We start from the raw sequence: 20,745 nt of genomic DNA on the forward strand, positions 1-20,745 counted from the left end.
CCTCACTTTTTTTTTCCCTGTAACTTTATTTTCCCTTCACACCTATGCCTTAACAGCTATTTTACATAGAGATCTTCCCAAACTTCACAGATCTTAATAAAGTCACAAAAAATCCTCATCTCATCACAGAGGACCTTGGCAAAATCAGAACTGAAATTAATCCAGTAGACTTTCCAGAAGATCCTGTTCAACCTTCTAACCATACTGATTATCAATATTCAAGCCAATTCCCACTGAAGGCATTGAGAACACTGTATTGACATCATGCTTAGCAAGAATAACATGCAAATACCCTCAGCTCTTAACTGTTTTTTTTTTACATCCTTACAACTTTCATCATTTAGGAGTACAAGGAGACCAGGTGAGTGCGACTGACAGAGTGGTAAAGTAATCAGGCTTTCTGTAAAGGAGTTTAAAAAAGCCTTAACAGGCTTCAGCCTTTGTATGACATTTATGGAGACTCACACTTTTAACAGTTTTCTGTCAACAAAAAAAAAGGACACAGAAGAATAGTGTTCTCTAAACGGACTCAGAAAATCAAATTTGTAACTTCAATCCAAAGACAAACACATACCGAATTAATAGTTTTTCCAAAGACTCAGAAATATAATGTTTCTCAGTTTTGACCAGTCAAAAACTACTCCTATTCTATTAATGTCATTAACCAGAATGCGGAAACACTTACAGTTCTAAGTTTGTATAAAAAGTCATGAAATATAAGCCCAGCACATTTTTGTGGCCAAGAGCAACTGCTACATTAGTTCTTTTGTAACAACTACATAATTTTACCCAATTTAATATTGCAAGGAAGAACAAAAAAATACTTATGAAAAAGTTCTTAATAGTAACTACTATTGCTTTGATTTTAAAGGCAGGAAATCTTTTTTGAGATAGCATAAATGAAACAGTAAACACAATCCACTTTGTGAAATATAAATTTTAAATTGAATACTGCTAGAGGGATGTCATTGCAATGTTTCAAGGTCAAAGCATACAGAAATTTCTAGTTTCAGTTGAAACACTGCTCATTGCAGGGACTCATTTATATACATATGTGAAATTCAATAACATTTCTGTTTGCTACATATGTAAATAATAATAATAATAAAAATACCCTGGATGCATCTATGCTGTAAGAAGTTTGGAGAAGTGCTGCATATGTTGCCTGAAGATACTGATTTACTAATGGCTTCAGTAACCATATGTAAGAAAATTTGTAGTCCAAGACTATCTTTTAATGAAATTTAATGGTAGACTACTAACCTGAACAAGAACAAAGTAGCGTTTTTTCCACCGCTTCCAAACCTTCTGTCCCAGAGCATACAAATATCTGCAAAGGAAATAATAAAGGGATGTTTTTGCATTAATAAGAAGCATGATATGTGGAGGACCCAATAGAAAGAAGTGTATTCATTTGCTCTACCTACTGAGCTGCTTCTTCAGTGTTGTCACACCTAAGAAGTGATTTTTTCTTTTATTTACTCTCTGCAAAGATGTTTTAATTTTCTCTCAAAAGATGACAAAAAGCAGAAACAAAAGACCTCATGTTGTAGAAGACTAATGCACTTATCACATATTTCACCAATCACATTTGAAAACAGGAAAAACACTTTAAAGCAGAATACTTTTGACTACACTTTTTTTTTTACCATCTGGTTTCCATAGATTTGCTAGCTTTTCTCTAGAACCTGAGAGAAAAGCAAAATATTACCTATGAGATGTCCCTTCTGGCTGGACAGCTTCTCTCAAGGGCACCTAGTTCAACTAGGTGCTTCAAAGGCAAAACAAAGATTAAAATTTTTCAGACCAAGTGCACTCTCCAGAGGATGCTGGTACATATACTGCGGAGAAGTTAGGATTAGAGGTGGTTGGTTGGATGATGGGTACGTGGATGGTGTCTCTGTTGTAAGAGGAGAGGGTCTGCTGTCCTCTACTTTATGATCACTTCTGGGGCTTTGTTGCCCCGTGGTTTTTAGCTCAGCCAAAAAGAAAAGAGTAATGAACTAACGTGAAACAGGTAAGTAAGATACAGGCAACACTTTTACTCCAACTGTCCTGGGCATACACTCAGGCACATTCTTTCCCACTTTAGGTATCATGAAATATAATTTTTTGTATAACATGTATGTTCAGTGTAACACTTATTAACCGTGGTAGCTTGTCAGATTACAGAATGGCTCCCTCACTACTATGACACTGATTATCTTGCCCTTCTTCAACTCCTGCTACACCTGTGCTGAAACTCTGCCTTGCCTGGTTAATCTGCTTTTTATTTGTATGAGAGAGAGGACACTTGGCGTTGTGTACATGATTACCAGTTCATTTAGCTTTCTTTGAATAGTCTAGATCCTGACACACTCTTTTTAACTTCTTAATTCTGTGATTATTAGAAATTCAATAAAAGGTAGGGAGATGAGTAAGAGCTGTGTCAAAAAGGGTATCAAAAAAGGGGCCAATTAGCATTCATTTGAAAGTTTATAATGCTTTGCAAATAAGGAAGCATTTACCTCACAGAGTGATAAGTGCACATTCCCCCACAAAACATGAATTGTTTTGCTTTTCAAATATGTTTCAAAAGAGCCAGGCATGTTCCTCTAAATCAGAGCATTTACTTTTCCCAAAGCATGGCACATCGCTATTGCCCTGTTAATCTCTTTAATATTGCCATAGGGTGGAGGGTGAATGACTGATGAATTTCACTCAGACTTGAAGATTAATGAGGGGGGTCAAAAGTAAAAGGGTCCCGGGGTGGCCTTTAAGGTCTCTCAGTCTTAAGCCTGTCCTGTTCCTCATGGACATTCTGCCACCATATCCCTCAGAATACCCTGTAGGTTTCTCTGATGCATTTTGGAGGGCAACTACCACATGGACTGTGAAGACCAACTGAGAATACACAGTCCTCAAATGCTACAGTACAAAGATATTCTGACCATGTTCCCACTCTCTTGGCACATCTTAAACGACTGTAAAGCAGCCATAAACTAACAGAGGATTCTTCTTCCTAAAGAGTAATTGTGGTATTTTTAACTAAGCCTGGTATAGAAAGGTGCTTTTAAAAGAAGAGATCTTAAAAAAATTGCTATCAGAGAAAAGGTTGGTTGCTTTTTAAATTACCTTTTATATAAAGTATACCACATGCAGTCCTGCAGTACTGCAGGCTTAGGCAGAACTATCACAAGTGAAATAAATTCAAAATTATAAAAAAAAGAAAGCATACAAAAAATAAATTCAATAGCAAAATGCACTTTTTATTCCTCCTATAAATCACTTCCAAATGAAGTGTTAAAGAAGAGCTTCTCTGGGAAACAGAGCAATGGAACATTAACTACCTAACTTTAAAATCTGTTTGTTTTAGATACTTAAGATTACTTAATAAAGGAAACAGCATTCATGACACAAAGCTGGGATTAACTATAGAAGTGCAAAGCCTATGTTACTTGGTTTTACAATTCACTATAAACCCACAGTTATAATATTAAATTATTAGTCCCTCCTCCAGTGCCACCTTTAGAAGTGACAGTTCTTTTCTAATGCAGAAAGTTTCACCCATTTACAAGGGATATACCCCATGCTCATTTGAAGTATGCATGCTCCTGAAATATGAGATGAATTCTTACTCCAGTCTAACATTTATACCCAGAACAAGCCAAACATCCTAGGTACCTAGAATCCTCTTTGAACTGTCCCACTTATTTTCCATTGAAAAAATGGAAAGTAAAGGACCTAAGAAACTTACTACATTTGCACAGTAATATCTAGGATTTGTAGAAACTGCAGTGCACGACTATAACAGAAAAAGTCTACAAAAGCCAGTTTCTGGAATTACATGACACTGGGGTTTCACAACTGGAGCAAAAAATTCATAGGTTAACAGATTTAGAAGTGAAATAAGTCCTAGAGCTAAGTTGAAGAATGTTTTTACTTTTAAGACAAGGAATTGCATCGTTGTTCATGACTCTCAGGTAAATACACATATGCGAGTCTGTATTCACCTACAAGCCCCACTCACCCTCTCCATCCAAAAAAATGAGTACAGCATGCATAGCATTAATTGTTCAGACTACTATGAACACTCTCAGCAGCAACAAGAAACACACAACAGCCATTCCTTCAAACACCCTACCCTTCTTAGGTAAAATATTCTGTGCAATAGAAAGAAGAAACTGATATTTAAAAGTCAAAAATTCTGTATTTCTAAAAACTTACAACACCATTTATACAATTTTTTTCACTATAATTTGGGTTCCAGAGTTGGGATAATCTAAAATAATTCTTCAGTTATTACAGTTGAGCTACACACTGAGAAGCAAGATACTGAAATAGTTTCCCTCTATCTGAGCATGGAAATAATATTTGCTTTTAACTAAATTAATTTATTTTGACTTCTATTTAAAACTGTGTTTTCAGAGTGTTTAATAAGTACACTGACAAGAAGTCAGGAAAGATTGGTTTTCTGATGCACACAGAAATAGATATAAATGCAGACTTTTATTCTGTAAAAATATATTAATATAATATGTACACATAACATCCATATTGGTACGTGTGCACATTAGAATGTATATTTATAATTAGTATGTATAGGCTTGGCTGACTTCTCCAGGCTTTTTATATTGCTCACATAATTTACAGTGACTTAAGACTAATACACCTGGTTTTATACAGAACATAGAAAATAGCACATTGAATCACTAAGTGCTACCCCAATGTAAAGATATTCTAACAGTTTTGTAGTAATATGAAAACGAAATCAAATGCACAAACCATGCAATCACTTTTTCCTGAGAATTTAACTCTTAAAGACAGTTCTACAATTTTCTTTCTTTTAGCATTATATAATACTTCTCTCTTACTCTTCTCTCACTCCCAAATTAAAAAGTAGGAATCGGATTTGTATGAAGTGACAGAGTTACCTGATTTTACCTCACAATGCTTACAATATGGCAGAAAAATAAATATTTAAACTTTAAACTATATTTTCCTGGAAAATAAAAAAGATTATAAGCAATTTCCTCTATAAAACACAGAGAAACCTAATAAAATATGGTTTATATATCATTTTGTCTCAGTCAGTATAATCTTGTCCTCCAGAAATGGAACAAACAAAATGATCAACCGTCTTCTTTAAGAAGTCTGAGCATCAATATGTTTTATATATATAAAGGTTGAATATTTTTCAAAGTTCATTTCCTTGTGCTACAAAAATGCAAAACCATATTGCTAAATATTATAGTCCAGTTTCCATTATGTGGTGACATACATAGGAAAGGAGATGACAGCTTATTTGCTCCAAGTCTGCTCTGTGAGCGTGTAGGGTTCTACTTTTTGATGAAAAAATCAGCACTAATGAATAGCTGAAAAACATAATTGAGTGTGGAATACTGGAGCTATTCACTGCTGGAGAAAGGACTTACTACTTCTTCAGAGATCATTTTTAGACCAGCCTTTTTATTCTAAGGAATGAAGCAATCTATCTACATCTTGAATGATAAATTCTCTACTTGTAAAAGGCTTCATTTATCACAAACAATGAAGAAATATAGAAAGAAAAATCAATACGTGTAGCAGTTTAGTCCAGCAGAGGCCTTTCTTAAAGAGAAACCTCAGTCAAGGTTGAAAGAGCAATTAATGCAGTCTCAAAAATCTGGGCCACTCTGATAGAGTTCGGTTAACATGTGGCAGAAGTAATCATCCACTTGTGAAAATGATTTTCAGTTCATTCTCAAACACCTTTCAGACACTCATGATCCCATTTAACTGACAACAATACAGGCTATCTGTGGGCATCATTGCATTGCTGAGAGCGCCAATGGGGACCAAATGCCCACAGGCACTTTCAGTCATCCCTGCCTGCTCGCATAAAAGGAATCTTCCTTGCACCGCATTCCTTCTTTTATTTAACCCCGAAAGATTAAGCCATTTTTTTGTCTTCAGTTGAAGATGAGAAAGAAAACTGATTCAAGACAACAATATGACCTAGGTCATAAGAAACCTAGCTGTAAACATTCTCAGATTCATTTTAGTACTTTATGTGCTGTAAAGAAAGAGAACTAAATAAATGTTCAACAGATGGAATGAAAAAAAATCAGCCTAAAGTTCTACTATAATTATGCCTGCTAAGGATAAAGAAATGTTGAAGAATGTCAAATAATGTAAACACCACAGCCACAGAAAACATTTATTCCAATGAGCAAGATACTCATCATAAGAACAGGAAAACGTGTGGGTTTTCCCTCTCCTCCCCCCAGATAACTTTTCACTTACAATATAAATAGTTATTGGTATGCTGGAGATCAGGTATCCCTAGATTCTTTAAAAGTGCTATCTTACTGCATTCCAGAGCGCTTCAACATTTGTGAATATTCATGCCAGTACTTACAGAACCTGTGAAGTAACAGCAATGGCAACTTGAGAATTATTAATCCAATTTATGTCATGTCATGAAACCTATTTTGTACGTAAAGTGGCAGTGTTTGTCAAGACAGAAAACATCCTTTAGCCTTGAGAGAATTCCAAGCAACGAAAGAATGTAATCGTTCAGATGCAACATAAATGCAGAAAGTGCTCCAGTTTTAATGTAATCTAATTGTAATGTAAACAGGTAACGCAGCACAACTGTGAAACAGCTGGTGCTGAGGAGCAAACATCTCTCTGTGCTTTTTGAGCCAGCTTACTTTGAACTAGCTCTAGTCTGAACTCACGGACCAAATGGCTATCAGTGGTTGCAGCACATATGGGTGAACCCCTGGAGTTCATCTCTTGGTTTAATTCCATCTAAAAGGATAACAGTCTGTGAACACAAACTATTCCATGACGTGAAACAAAGCACAGTAAGCAGGAACAACTAAAAGATTATTTTTGAAAGTGAAAATCTGAATTTAAATCCTAATGTTGATGCAGTAGAAAAAGTTTCAACTGCAGTGCTTCCCCTTGAGCACCTGGTTTGGCTGTAGAAACAGATCTTTACACTCCCAGACCTTAAAACAAATCAGAAGCATTCTGAGCACTCAGATGCATCCTGGCACCCAGCCTAGACATCTCTCCATATAACTGGAAACACATGACACTGAAATTAAGATAGAAAAACTGGTGATCCTTTTTTCCAGCCAGGCAGTGATACTGTTAGTAATATAGAAAGCCTAAATTTCTGAGGACCTGTTAATATGAAAAATCTACTTTTTTTTTTCAAGGTCATACACTGCCACTGATGGAATCAGTCAAAGCACCCTGCTCACTGTCACACAGGTATAAAACAAATCAATGAATTCAGCTGCCAACTGAAGTAACTCCAGTTCTGGAGTGCCAGTGTTTAAAATGGCCCACTTTCAGGAAGAGTGGTAGAGGCTAGTAAGAGCAGCAAACTCTTTCAGGAATGATATTTGGCTTTGGTTATCTCTGTCTGGTTGTATATTTCTTTTCACTGTCTAGAAAGCTACTTTGGAATTGATATAACTTTTATTTCATAAAGAATACAGATGCCAGCAGAGTTAATTTTGTATTTTGTTTAGCAATAAAACATACAAGCGGAACAAGATGCTTACATTTCTATCCTAAGATTGTCAATTCTATGTATTTTCATAACAGTTGTCATCATCACTACTAAGTATTTTGAAGTCCTTATGGATTAGGATAAATAGATACATCTGATCTACAAAAATGTGAGGAAATATGTCACAGCTGGTATCCCTATTTGTGATCTGAAATGAAGCACAGAAATCATGATAATGAATTATCTAGCATTTTCCTTCCACTGGTGCACACAGAAGATGTTTATTCAAAATGATATCATGTTTTAGAATAATTTTTTAAAATTCTTGATAGCTAGAGTTTTTTTAAAATAGCTAAAATAATTCAAATAAAACCACTATTTTAAATCATCACCAAAGTTTCTAATCAAATCAGTTTAATAAGTCCTAACTTACCTATCATGTAATAGGAACATTGCTTGACACTTGAGTAGTGCTTTATAAACGTCAGGTAATTATTTTTCACAACATGTGCAGTGAGGGAGGTTAGAATTATTACAGTAGTTTCTGTGGGAAAGAAATCAAAGCAGAGAAAAGCAAGAACTGCTCAGAACCTGAGGTCCTAGTGCAGGAGAAGAAACATTCAGGAAAGCCTCACACCAGTTCTTATCTTCCAGACACTAGAAAATGCATTTCAGAAGCCTATAAAGCCATTCAGCCTTTTAACCCCATGTGCCAAAACATGAAAATTATTCATGAATTAAAAAAAATCTAACCCAAAATGTTCTAAATGGAAACAGCAAATTAAATGTTGGCTTTGCAACTCCACTATGCCACTTTCAGTGACTGTGTTTCCCTTGTGCTTTGTATGGATCCAGCATAAACTACTCGGGGCATATTTCATCTCAAGAGCTTTGCAAATTACTGTTTGGAAGTGCCTTTCTGTCTCCACTGGCTATTTCAGATCCCTACAGTGCCAAGACTCCAAACTTAGGTGTTGCAATTAGTTGCCTGAAAATAGATGAAATGAAGGAGGCTTTCTGTATGAAGGCATCATGAAAAGTAGGTAATGGGACATTCACAGAAAATATTTGTTGTTTGTAGCCTGACAAAAGTGCTCATTCTAAAGCACGATTCAGAATAATATATATTAGTTTGCTCTTTTCAGTAGTGCTATGAGGATGCAATGACTGAACTTAGCTGATAATGGCCAAGACTACATTGACTGTAAAGAGCTCAAAATACTTGGCGCACTTGGTAAAAGAAAAAAGCTTTTCAGTTCTGCTACTACAGTGCAGTCCAGAATGAAGCATGCCAGAGTACAATTTAAGCAACAGTTGGGAAAATGCAGTTACCCTCTTGAATTCATACAGTATCTTTGAAATTGTAGTAACTCCTCATGTTGCAGAAGTAAAAAAGCCTTTTTATTTGGAAATATTTTATTTTCTTCTGGATTAAAATTTTGACACTTCATGCTATCATACATTGAAAAACTCCCTTTCAATCCACCAGACTTCACGTAAGCACTGGAACCAATGTATACCACTTCTCTTTCCATCTAACATACAACAACAGAAAAACAGACGATGCTGCCAGTGTAAGTGGTGCAGACAGTCTCCATTGCATCTCTAGCACCTCTAAGGAATGTAGGAACAGTGCCAGGCATTAATTTTCATTCTCACACAGCAATGCAACTGTTATGGCTTGTTTCCATGGACTCAAATTAGTTACATTTCATTGTGCATTTTGGGCATTCACCGACAGGTTTGTGAAAGAGAAATTCAGTTGCATTAAATGTTAGCATCCACAATGAACCATATGTGGCTCAGAAAGTACTCGCTCTGCAGACAAGTGGAGTCTGGAAGAATACTGAGACGTCTCTTAGAAGGTTTCCCAGTCATCTGCTGTTGACCACAGTGGGAGAAATGATTGGGGGTTAGGTGACAGTAAGGCTAATCTAATATTCTGATAGAGACATTCTTCCCTGGAAAACCTGCCAGTGCAGAATGACAAGTGCAAGTGATCTTTTCATCAAAAGTTAAGAGTCAAAAAGGTAATACTTCTGGCTGCATTTTGATGACAGTGCAAGACTAAGAACAAGGAAGAAAGCTTTTCACCCAGCTGATCAGCTCTCTTCAAATGTCCATTTTAAGAAACTTTCCTATACAGAATACATGTAAAATTTTAAAGATGCCAAAGAAACAAAAAAGCTTCTGACTCTATGTCACTTTGGCTCTTTTGAAGAAACTTTCTTGATTAAAGAACACAGAAGTAGCCACCCAAAACCACATTCAGGCATGTACGTTGTTCCCAAAAGGTTGCACAGGGAAGCAGCAACTGGATGGAAGCATGCAGATATACAACCCCAGAATTTACTCCTCTACTCATGGATTTAGTGGCTTTAGGAGTTTCTTATTTGGGAGTTATCCCTTCAAGGAATTCAGGACTGAATTAACATTAGGAGGAAAAAAAATTCCTAATGTTAATATCTTGAAAATAGTTCTGTTTTGGGGAGTGGTTAGACAAAAACAGAAAAGTGATATACAAGAAAGATATAAACCTATAACAGCAGCATGAATTTAGTCTTTATAAAAGTTCTTTACTGTAACAAATATGTAGAATAAAACCATTCAAATGCACTGTCCCCACACTGGAGTTATTACACTGGAGCTGATTCACATTTGGAAACTTCAGGAATACGGGATTTACCACCTGTGAGGGAGCATCAGAGCCATCTACTGGGGTTAGCCCTTTCCTGCTCTGACAAACAACTGTCTCCTCAAGATAGCAATACTGAAGTGATACTCATTTAATTAAAAAAGATCCATAAAATATAAGAGAAAATATAAATTTTAACACTGATGAATTGTATGTGGGGGGGGAGGTTTGAGTAGTTTCTCCTCACTTGAAGTTCTAGAAATATTTTTTTTTAAATAGCATTTATTTGTAGATAACAGAAAGGGTAAAATGCCCTCTATGACTGTTTTGAGGATCAATTTTGATGGAACAAAAACTATATTTAATCTTTTTAGTAACACTCATTGATTACTGATCAAATCTGAGATGGAAATTTTTCAATCTCTTTCCCCAAACAGAACTGTATATGTGTATATATTTATATGTGTATATATTTATACACAGCTAAACAAAAAGATTCATTTTTTGCTATAACTCAGTCAAGACTTAGAGAGCAGAGTAGTCCCAGTGCCACATAAACCTACTGGAATGGCTACCTCCACTCTCCAAATATTTGATTTCCAAAATACTATAAAAGATTTTATTGGAATTTTCAGAAACAAATTTCCAACCAAGCTTTAATAACTTCCAAATTCAATATTTTAAAATCTTCTAAAATAGACTGTATATATACAGAGAAATCTTCATATTTATAGCTACTATGAAGCTACACTTGGAAACTTCTAAAATTAACATGCAATTCCTTTATCTGTATTAGCTAGGAAAATATGCACTCGTGTCAGTTATCCGAGCTTTCAAAAAACAATATAAACAATCAAAAGTGAGATTAATTTAGCTGCATTATAACCACATCCCCATCTTCTCCCTTAATTTAACCATGCTGCCCTCCTGTGGCTGTCAGGATACGTAAAATGCAATGGCCCAGACCACGAAAATCTGGTTCAAATTGATCCCTGTTTGCGACTGACTTGAAGAGGAAAGAAAATTACACTGTATAATCACAAAAAGTGCTTAAATTAAACTTCAGGGCAAGGACTGGGAAACATATATCTTAAATAGTTTTAAAATCAATATTTTAAATAAGTTGAATGTCTTATTATTCCAGAAATCATGTATATATGGGAGCATAGTCATACATATTAATAATACATTTATTCTCAAATTATGGGGAGATCATCCATTGCATAATGACAAGTTACTTCATTTGTTGAAGTACCAACACAGTTGAGCACATATATTATAAAGATTATGCAACAACTCAAAAAGCATGGAAATAATTTGCAGAAGTATCAGTATTTGGTAAACTGAAAAAGTGCCTATTGGTGAAATTATAACCCTGTTTTCCTGGTACAGAGATACTAAATACATCTTGAGGAATTATCCCCCAAAAAGTACATTATGTCTTCAAAGATCAAAAATGAAGGAGAGGTATTATCAAATATTGAAAGAAATTATGTAGAAAACCCACTTTCTTCATCTATTACATTTCTGCAAAGTCTCTGTTCTAATAAGCTCTGTTACTATTTAACTAGAAATTAATATTATGCACTAAAATTTGTATATAATTTGAGCTCATCTATACTCAGGTTTCAGATTTGTTAAATCACTGGTTTAAAAGAGATGAGTACAGAACAGATACCAAACCCACTAAAATACAATAGCTGGAGTGACACAATGCTGCTGTTTTTCTTCTAGACTAAATTTGTAAATGCTAACAAATTATGTTTAAAGTCTTAATGATAAAGAATGCTTAAAAATACACTTTTCTTTCCAAAGAAAGACAAACGGTCCTAAAGAATACAAAAAGTAGAGTGATACTTTCAGATTATAAAACATGTTAGAAAAGTAAGTAGCTTTTTGTAATCTTTCATTCATTTTTATATCTGAGTTAAAGACAAGTGAAATGTCAAATTTTAAGTCAAGACATTTCTTGCAAAAATATTTTATATATTATTCCAAAAAACTGAAATAAATAAAAATTGTCAGGAAACTGAAAAACTGTAAGAGATACTTTTGAACAAGACAAGACATTTAGTATAGTAACATGCTATTTTATGCCAATTAGTGAAGTTGCTAACATGCCATAGCAATAAAAAACAATTGACCTAAATAGTGGGGCTAATTAAATGAAATTAATAACATAATTAAATGCTTCTCAATATATAATAAAAAAATTATGGCTGTAAGTGTTACATTATGTTGTCTTTTTGTTTTCGTATTATCTGCTTTTTTGCCAACTTTTAATCGGTGTATCTATATGCATAGAAGATAGATAGCATCCAAATGTTAATGTGTTGGTGGCAGGAATCAGGTGTTCAATTAAAATTTATTGAGTGTGCAAGGAAAAAAACCAAGCCTTCCATTACATAGAATACATACAGCCCAATTAAAAATGAATTTAGCATTTGTCAGTAAATTGAACACTCACATTCTATAATGGCAATAACATTTTACATGACATTTGATCATTAACTTAATCATCATGCTTTTCTAATCTAAGGATCAGAGATATTTTCTGTATGAAAATGGATCCATTCCTTCTCAATGTACAAAATAAAGCTGCATTTACACAAATTGTTGGTTCCTCTCATGCTTTTTTTTTTTTTTCCCTCGTAAGCAGTGAATGACAGAAAAGCGACTCTAGCACATGTTCTCAGCTACTGGCAATATTTGTTATATTTAATTTCAGCCTCAGCTGTATTGCTTCCATAACAACTCCAATTTCATTTGAATGAATTCATTACTCAGAATGTCTTTCTACATGGCTTGATGGAAAGATCCTTAAAAATGACATCACATACCCATGTCATGTGTTACTGTTTCCCAGCAGCTGTCCTTCACCTAAAAGGAATCATTCCGTAGTCTAAGTATTCAGACCCTAGCTTTAGACTTCATGTTGCCCTTCAAAGCTAAGACTTACAACCAGATGAAAAAAGCTACAGAGTCACAGACATTCAGTTTTAAAAGAGAAACAGGCTGTCAAGTGTTCAGCTGCTGGAGGAATACATCCTCAGGTAGACTTCTCCATGCCAACATTACTACAAACTGAGCCAAGTTTCTTACTCTTTTCTACTTAGTCAATGGCGTGGTGCCTTCCACTTAAAGCTGTGAACTTAAAATGATTTAAAAATTGAAATCAGCAGTTAAAATTGCAAATGCAGGAAGACATGATAAAAATAGTAACTTCTAAGTCACTGTTTTACTGAGCGAGGGTAGCTAGTTTTGTATTTAGGATAGCATTTACTTCGCTTACCAGAACATCACAGCTTTTCAGTTTGGAATAAACTTTGAAGAAAAGCAGACAGCAGTTTAGGGTTAGAAATCTTCTAACATTATCAGGATAAAATCCATGTGGTAAAGCAAGAGAAGCTGGTCTGACCCCAATGGAGACTAAGTGGTGGAACTAAAACCTACACCTACCAGGACGCTTGCCCTACCAACCTGTCTCCAGTTTACTCCATACAAGCAGCGCAAAAGATAATCATAAAAGTCTTTTCTGTCTATTTCTCCAAACAAACCATACACAGGATTTAACATACATGCATTTTTCACTTACGTGCTCTCTTCTATAATGTATGCATGAAGTGAAAAAAATAATCTCGCACATTATGAAAAGGCAAAGCAATACTACACTACTGATCTGACACATATAATTTAGGATGGGATTAAATTAAAACAGGCTTTTGACAGTAAACATGATAAAAATTATTTGTAGTGCAGAGTGAGCTCTTCATTAGTTTTTATTTACACAGAAAGAGAGTGAGCTGACGGTGCAGAACGCTGCACGAAAGCACCACTACACTGATGATATTTCAGAAATCACCAGCCTATCAAGGTGATGCTGCCATGTTGGTTAGTCGGGGATGTGACATGTACTTGAGGACCCTAACAACATGGTATATTGAACTGCCAACACAATCGTGTTGACATTTAACAGGACGTGGACTATTTAAAGGGATCTGGCTGTGTTGAATACACTATTTGAGAAAATAGTAGTAGCTGCCACAGGAACTCTGTTACTATGTCAAAATTCAATGCAATACTGTAACCACTGAAATCATATTACAGTGGAGGAAAAAAACCCATTGAATTGAATTTATAAAAAGTTACCTCTGCCTTTACATCCAGTATTGTGTTAAAAGTTATTTTTGCCCATACAAAATAGTGTATTATGAATTGACATCCACTCTCAGTCACAGCAGAGCACAGTTGACCCTACAGTATCTAACTGAGCCAGCATCCTGGCACTTAGAGAGGATTAGATTCATTAAATACTGTTAGTTTTAAAATTAATTTTGCTGTTTTAATTGCCTTTGATTTTTTGAGGGTTTATATTCCAGAAGACAAAAAAATAGGTGAATTTTATCTTCTTTCAATTAACAGATGGACAGTGCAAGTGACAGAAGGACACAACAGGCAGGTGGCAGGCCCCCATCCTTGCAGCTAACAGTACTAGTGCTCTTTGTATAGACACAATGCCAGGCCATGCCAGACCACATGCAATGTCAACGTATGTCAGGTGGCAATAACTCTTTCTTAAATTTTATGTCACAGACTAGTGTATGGTACCAAGAAAGAAGCCAGATCACCTGTCGAGATAGGCTAATAAATCAGCTGTGTCTTTCACCTGCATATGTGTGCTGTGCTGATTTGTAATAGAATAAAGCAACATAAACAAAACCTAAAACAATTCAATCATGTATATAATTATGGAACATATTATAAAGCAGGGATACTTGTGTATGATTACATTTTAAAGATAATGTCAGCAACACCTTGGGTGTATTTACAGAGTAGTAATTTTTTTCTCAAGTTTTAAGCAAAACTAAGAGTAAAAGTCGTATGTTATTCTGAATGATACTTTCCCAAAGCTATGGGAACTGTGTGAGAACAGCAATAAAGAAATTTAAGCTAAGAATCCAACATGAACATTCCAGTCAGACCAGAGTCTCCTCAATTAGAGTGTAAGGTTTCTGGGAAGTTCCCATTACTCTCAAGTTATTACTGCAAATTTTATAACACCTGTGATGCAATTAGTTTTTTTTTAACTGTTCATCATTTACTGTAGTAAAAATAAGCAGCCTAGTCTATGCTGACATTCTAGTAAGACAAACGATGCATAGGGAAAAAAATGATCTGACTATATTTCACTTGTCACATGTAGTGACTAAACCGCTCAGATCATGATCTTCCATGTGAAGACCTAATAAGAGACATACTTTGCTACAACATAACAACATTTATTTTTTAATACTTCCTTTAATCCACATAGCACTGAATGGTCAACCCATATATTCTTCTTATCTTGTATATGAAAAACATTTATATGTAATTCGATCTTAAACCAAGTTATTACTTGTGGCTTAGAGCAAAAGCTAGTTAAAAATCATCTGAACTTTAGATTTTCTCAATTCCTCACCTACAATTTCATGAATTTAGGGTCTATTTTCAGTTAAATATTAGTTCATCATCTGGCCACCTAGTCACTACCAGCTTTGTTATCTTTATGAAAATACAGAAAGGTTCCTTTTTACATAATAAAATAGCTTTCTGAAGTTATGATCCAAGCATTTCCAGTAACAGACAAGACATTTTTATTCTTTATATAAAAAAAATCAAAAAAATCAAAAATTTACAAGTGCAAATGCAAGGTTTTACAGGAGCATGCATTTCATGTATTTTCAGGATTGAACCCTTGCTTGAACTCATGACATGACGGCAGTATAAGCTGTTGCCCAGTTCTGCCCAACTACTTTTAGGTGCTTAAATGAAATTAAAAAAAAAAAAAGAAAAAAGGAAAAAGAAAAAAAGGATGCATCTACATTAGTATCAGTCTGCATAAGGAGTGTGTTTTCTTTTGAAGAGAGTCTCTCCAACATGGTTCACACTACAGAGTTCATTCAGATCATATGAACTAGACTCCTCTTGCAAGAAATGAAATCAGATGTGGTGCTCAGCTAGTGCATCTCACATACTCCAGCCACTAAAGGGCAGTCAGATTAGAACAAGACCAGGCACAGACTGAACTAAATCCCCAGAAATGCATACAAGATGATTATCAGGTTCTCAGCAACCACTGAGTCACTTTATAGATCTGTTTGTGCACACTTCACACTTGGCTCCTTTTGTAGTCAAGCACAAGGCACATGCCAAGCACAGCTCAGGTCTTCAAGATTTCCATCTCTTTATAGTGGGTAGCATAATTTTGGTAGCCATCAGTGGCTAAAAATCCTCCATACACACCTTAGTTAGACAAGTCCAGGTTACTGCTCTTTGCACCTTTCATCCTTTAATTCTCCACAGTAGGATCATCACTTGCAATCTGCCATCTGGGTATAGGGATTAATCTCATCCCACTGCTGCAACAACTAGCTGTTGCTCGAAGGTGCACAGTCAACCAGTCTCTCTCATGCTGTGATGCTGCATTCAAATTTACTCAAGTGAAGCAGCCAGGAATTAGGAGTCAGTCAAATAAACCATATGATGACAAGCCCTTGTGATGCTGCAAGATGCACCTGTGTGGTGTTTGATAGTGATGTCTTTTCTAACATGATAAACTGAAAATTGCTGCCACTGCAAAGGCTTTTTTTTCACTTCTTTTTTTCCCCTTACACATTCACACAAAGACCAGAGAGTTTAGATGAGAAGAGATTTAAAGTTGAGAATCGCAGACAAAAATTTGATAGTACAGACAGAAGCCTACCTAGCTGTTCTAAAGGGTCACTATGGTTCCTCCCTAGCAGAGCATGAAACCAAGAAAGTCCTCAGTCAGAGTAAACATAACTTAGCAACAACTAAAAACACTGGTGTTATCAGCCCTGTTCCCAGGCTGCAAGTCAAAAACACAGCACTGCACCAGCTGCTAAGAAGGAGAAAAATGACTGCTACTGCTGAACCCAGGACAATGTTTTAAAAAGTTATGAATAAAAAAAAACCACACATTTATTTTTAAGAAAAAAAAAATAATTAAGTTTTCTGACTATTAACCTTGCTTAACCCATAGATGTTTTTCACATAAAGTCTGTTGTGATTAAGCTAAGTGAGTTTGGATCTAAATTTATATCTCAGCTTTTACAAATATTTCAGATTAATTACTATGGAATGAATGAAGAATGACACCTTAATTAGTAATGCTTCTCTTGGCAATTACGATTCTCTTGGCTTCTCTTAGTAATTAAAGTGGCAGTGGCATATCATTAAGGTTTTCAAGATTCCCCATGCCTCCTCAGAAGCAATTACTGTGGAAAGCACTGAAAATCAGGCTCATAGCTATAATCTGTTCTCTAAGGATAAACACTTTTGCTTCTTCCTTCCATAGCAATTTTACATTAACCCATCATCATTATCCAATCAATCATTAATGTAATTTTATTGTATCATTTTTCATGAAGTTCAATTTTCATTTTTAAAAAATAACTGATTACAGTCAACTGATTTTGCCAAAGTGTGTAATATTAAAATCATTTAAATGAAGACAGTTAACGCATTAGCACTTTTCTTCATGACAAAATGGAATCATTCATTTAGCACAACGAAATACTGGTGTTTAGCACATTTTAAACTAGTATAACAGAAAATACTACTGAGACACTTTGGAATAATAGTCGTAAGGCATCCATATATCACTAAAAGTGAATTAAAAATCAAGCCATTCTATCATGCTCTTTGTAAATGCACATAGGAAAACTTTATCATAGTATATATCAGTGCATGTTGCCTTATGATTATGGAAAATTATTGTACTTTTGTCAGAATTTAGTGAAAGATGTAAGATGATTATAGCTACAAGCTACTGTCGACTCTCTAAATAAAAATATATGCCACTGCTACTGGACCTAAAATCAGTATTTTTTACTAATTATGGGCCCAAATTCAACCAATATTTCTGCTGAACTGTAAAGGCACTGGTTTAGTTTTCAAATGTTGTGATTATTTCTCAATATTCTCATTCCATGTATCGGAAGTTCTTGAAACACTTGGGTTTACTTTGTGGTAGGATTTATGAGTCTCGTCTTGCAGAAAGGAATAATCACACACTTGTCCTCAGGGTCTTGGATCTCTGGAGTCAGTGACTGAGAACTACTGTTGAAAGGAAAGATAATCTCCTCTTCCCAAGTTTTAGTAAAAAACTCTCATGATTTCAAGGCAATCATGTTAACTCCATGCAGCAGGAAGAGTAGTTAATTTACAGATTAGCAATGCCAGTCCTTTCCAGTTCAAGGTATTCAGCAATGACTATCTCATTTCATAAAGTTTTCTGAAGTTTGCAGCCAGGATACTTTACATAGGAGTTTCTGATCCTTCTGCAGGACCATACACTGAGTAGAGAAAACATGTTCTACACACATAAATATGTGGTGCTGGATGTTAGGTGAGATTCTGGCATACCTTAATGTGAAGAGAAAAGCAGACATTCTGAATAAGCAGTAGGCTGCACTGTTCACTCCTGTTGATGCTCACATTTTTTACTGACACACCCTTTTCCTTCAACAGTCAACTGTGTTTGAAATTCAAACAAAGCCTATTCTATCATCTAAACAACACATCTTTCATAGTGCTGCTGAGTAAAACACTGCATTAATACAGTTTGCTTCAGCATTGTATTAATGCAGTGCTGAAGTAATTACCACTGACTCGGTTGTCTTGATCAGTCTTAAGATTTTGGATTGCCATGCTAGGTCCAGGTTAAATATGGATAGGAAAATGAAGCTTTGCAGTTCACACCTCTTCTGTCTTCAAAGACAATGAACCTTAACTGAAACTCTGATACTTCTTTATGCCTTCTTGTCAGAAACTATAATGGTATCTTTCACCCAGTGTCTCAAAGGTCCTCTGTATACGGCAAGCAAATATGAGGTCATGTTGTCCATGCTTTCAGTGTGAGCATGAGCCAGCTCTTACTTCAAAAGTGTGGTGACCATGTTGTTGACCCCAACAGATCTACAATGCTGGCATCACACAGTCAGTTTTTGGTGGGGGTGGAGAGCTAGCCAAGTATAATCTCTTTCTTTCCCTCTATGCTGCCAAGTCTCATGACCTCCTCATGAAATAGTTATATTAAAAAGAAACTTCTAACTCACTTTCGCTCATAAATACAGTTTCCTTACTAGTGAATAACCTTAGATACAACTGCTTTTGTTCATCTTCCATATTATTGATATCCCCAGCAGCTTATAAGGAACTCTTTGGAAAAGAGCTTGCCTACATGGCTAGATGAGAATGAGATTCTTCAGGCAACTTGGGTGCTAATTTTGAGGCCAGATTTACTCAGCAAACATTGTCCCATTTACCAGCAATAGGAGAGACAAGAAAAGCTGTGCACACTGTAAAATCATAGCTAGAGGAAGTGACTCATTTTACTCAGGCCCAGCTAACTTGAATATGGCAGTAGGTAATCTCTATCAGGTATCTGTAGAAAGATTTACCTCCCAAATGTATTGTAATAGAAATGATAAAGATCACTGATATACTTCACCCATATTTCTTATAACTCTACTGTTCTACTGATAGGATAGGAAAATGTTTTGAATCAAATTGCAGATGTTAAAACCGCAAATCAAGTGTGTCAGCTGCCAAATAGAAAAAGCTATTGTGTCAGAGGACATCACAAACCCTAAACTACCACCAGTGCCAACACCAAGTCCTCAGAGGAATTAATTGAAGTGACATTTATTTAATATGAAATACCTAATGTCATTCATCTCATAACAGTATATTTTATCCATAAAGGTCAATATCTATAACTTGTAAGAAAACCAAGAAATATCAGTAGGAGTGAAGATATTTCTCCCAAGGACACAGTTACCTGTAGCAAAATTGTTTTACTAGCCTTCAAAGTAGCCCAAGTTTCATTTAAAATGAGACCTAGCTTTTAAAAATCACTTATGTATAGTTTATCTCTGATCAGAATTCAGATTTAAGTAACTGTGAATTTGGCAGAAGAAAAAAGATTACATGACTGACATGAGACAGGAGATGACATGACATGACTGAAGCCCACTGAAGTTGTCGGGTGATCAGGCATTTAACTTAGTAGATAAGCCATACTTCTGAATGCAGTACATACAGTGAAAAATTTACCTTATGGACTCTAGTGTACCTTTAAATTTTTTTCCATAGGCAATGCCTTAGCATTGATAAACCAACCTGTCAAGGTATTTCTCCCTACCCAGTGGCTTTGAGAAAACTCAGCCAACTCTGATATAGCCTAAATACCTAATTTTTTTGGGCTGCTACAGTGAGGCCATATGACTAAATAATCAGAAAAGGATTCCAAACTCTGTGAAGTTTGCAAAATTCAAACAAACTCAACATTTTCTTCCTTCTGATTTTCCTTATGCGTCCCAGTCTTAAAGTTCACAAACTGAAACACAAGCCCTATACCAACGGACAGTGAGAGCCCTGCTCTCTGAAGCAGCAGCTGAAGTCAACACTCCCCTACCCTTTTTTAAGCTGGAAAAAAAAAGTGCAATAGCCACAAACAGAAAGCTAGATGGTGCTAATATACTGACTTTATGGTTACAACTAGCTATGTTGCACACACTTAGAAAGACAAACCAAATGTTATACAGAGATACAGAAG

At 35.4% G+C, this 20,745-nt stretch overlaps 1 protein-coding gene across 15 annotated transcripts in view; it reads right to left on the reverse strand.

Moving 5' to 3' along the window:
- The window catches only part of CADPS2 (calcium dependent secretion activator 2), a 312,438-nt gene that overhangs the window by 124,645 nt on the left and 167,048 nt on the right, over positions 1-20,745 (reverse strand). For all 15 annotated transcript variants that reach the window (XM_062609680.1, XM_062609685.1, XM_062609684.1 and 12 more), the window contains one exon: positions 1,264-1,330. In XM_062609680.1, coding sequence (XP_062465664.1) covers positions 1,264-1,330 — 67 coding nt within the window. The remainder of the gene's footprint in view (positions 1-1,263; positions 1,331-20,745) is intronic.

The sequence above is a fragment of the Pezoporus occidentalis genome, unplaced genomic scaffold (genome assembly GCF_034315485.1).
Source record: "Pezoporus occidentalis ecotype Australia unplaced genomic scaffold, CSIRO_AGI_Poc_V1 ctg14, whole genome shotgun sequence".
Classification (NCBI taxonomy): domain Eukaryota; kingdom Metazoa; phylum Chordata; class Aves; order Psittaciformes; family Psittacidae; genus Pezoporus; species Pezoporus occidentalis.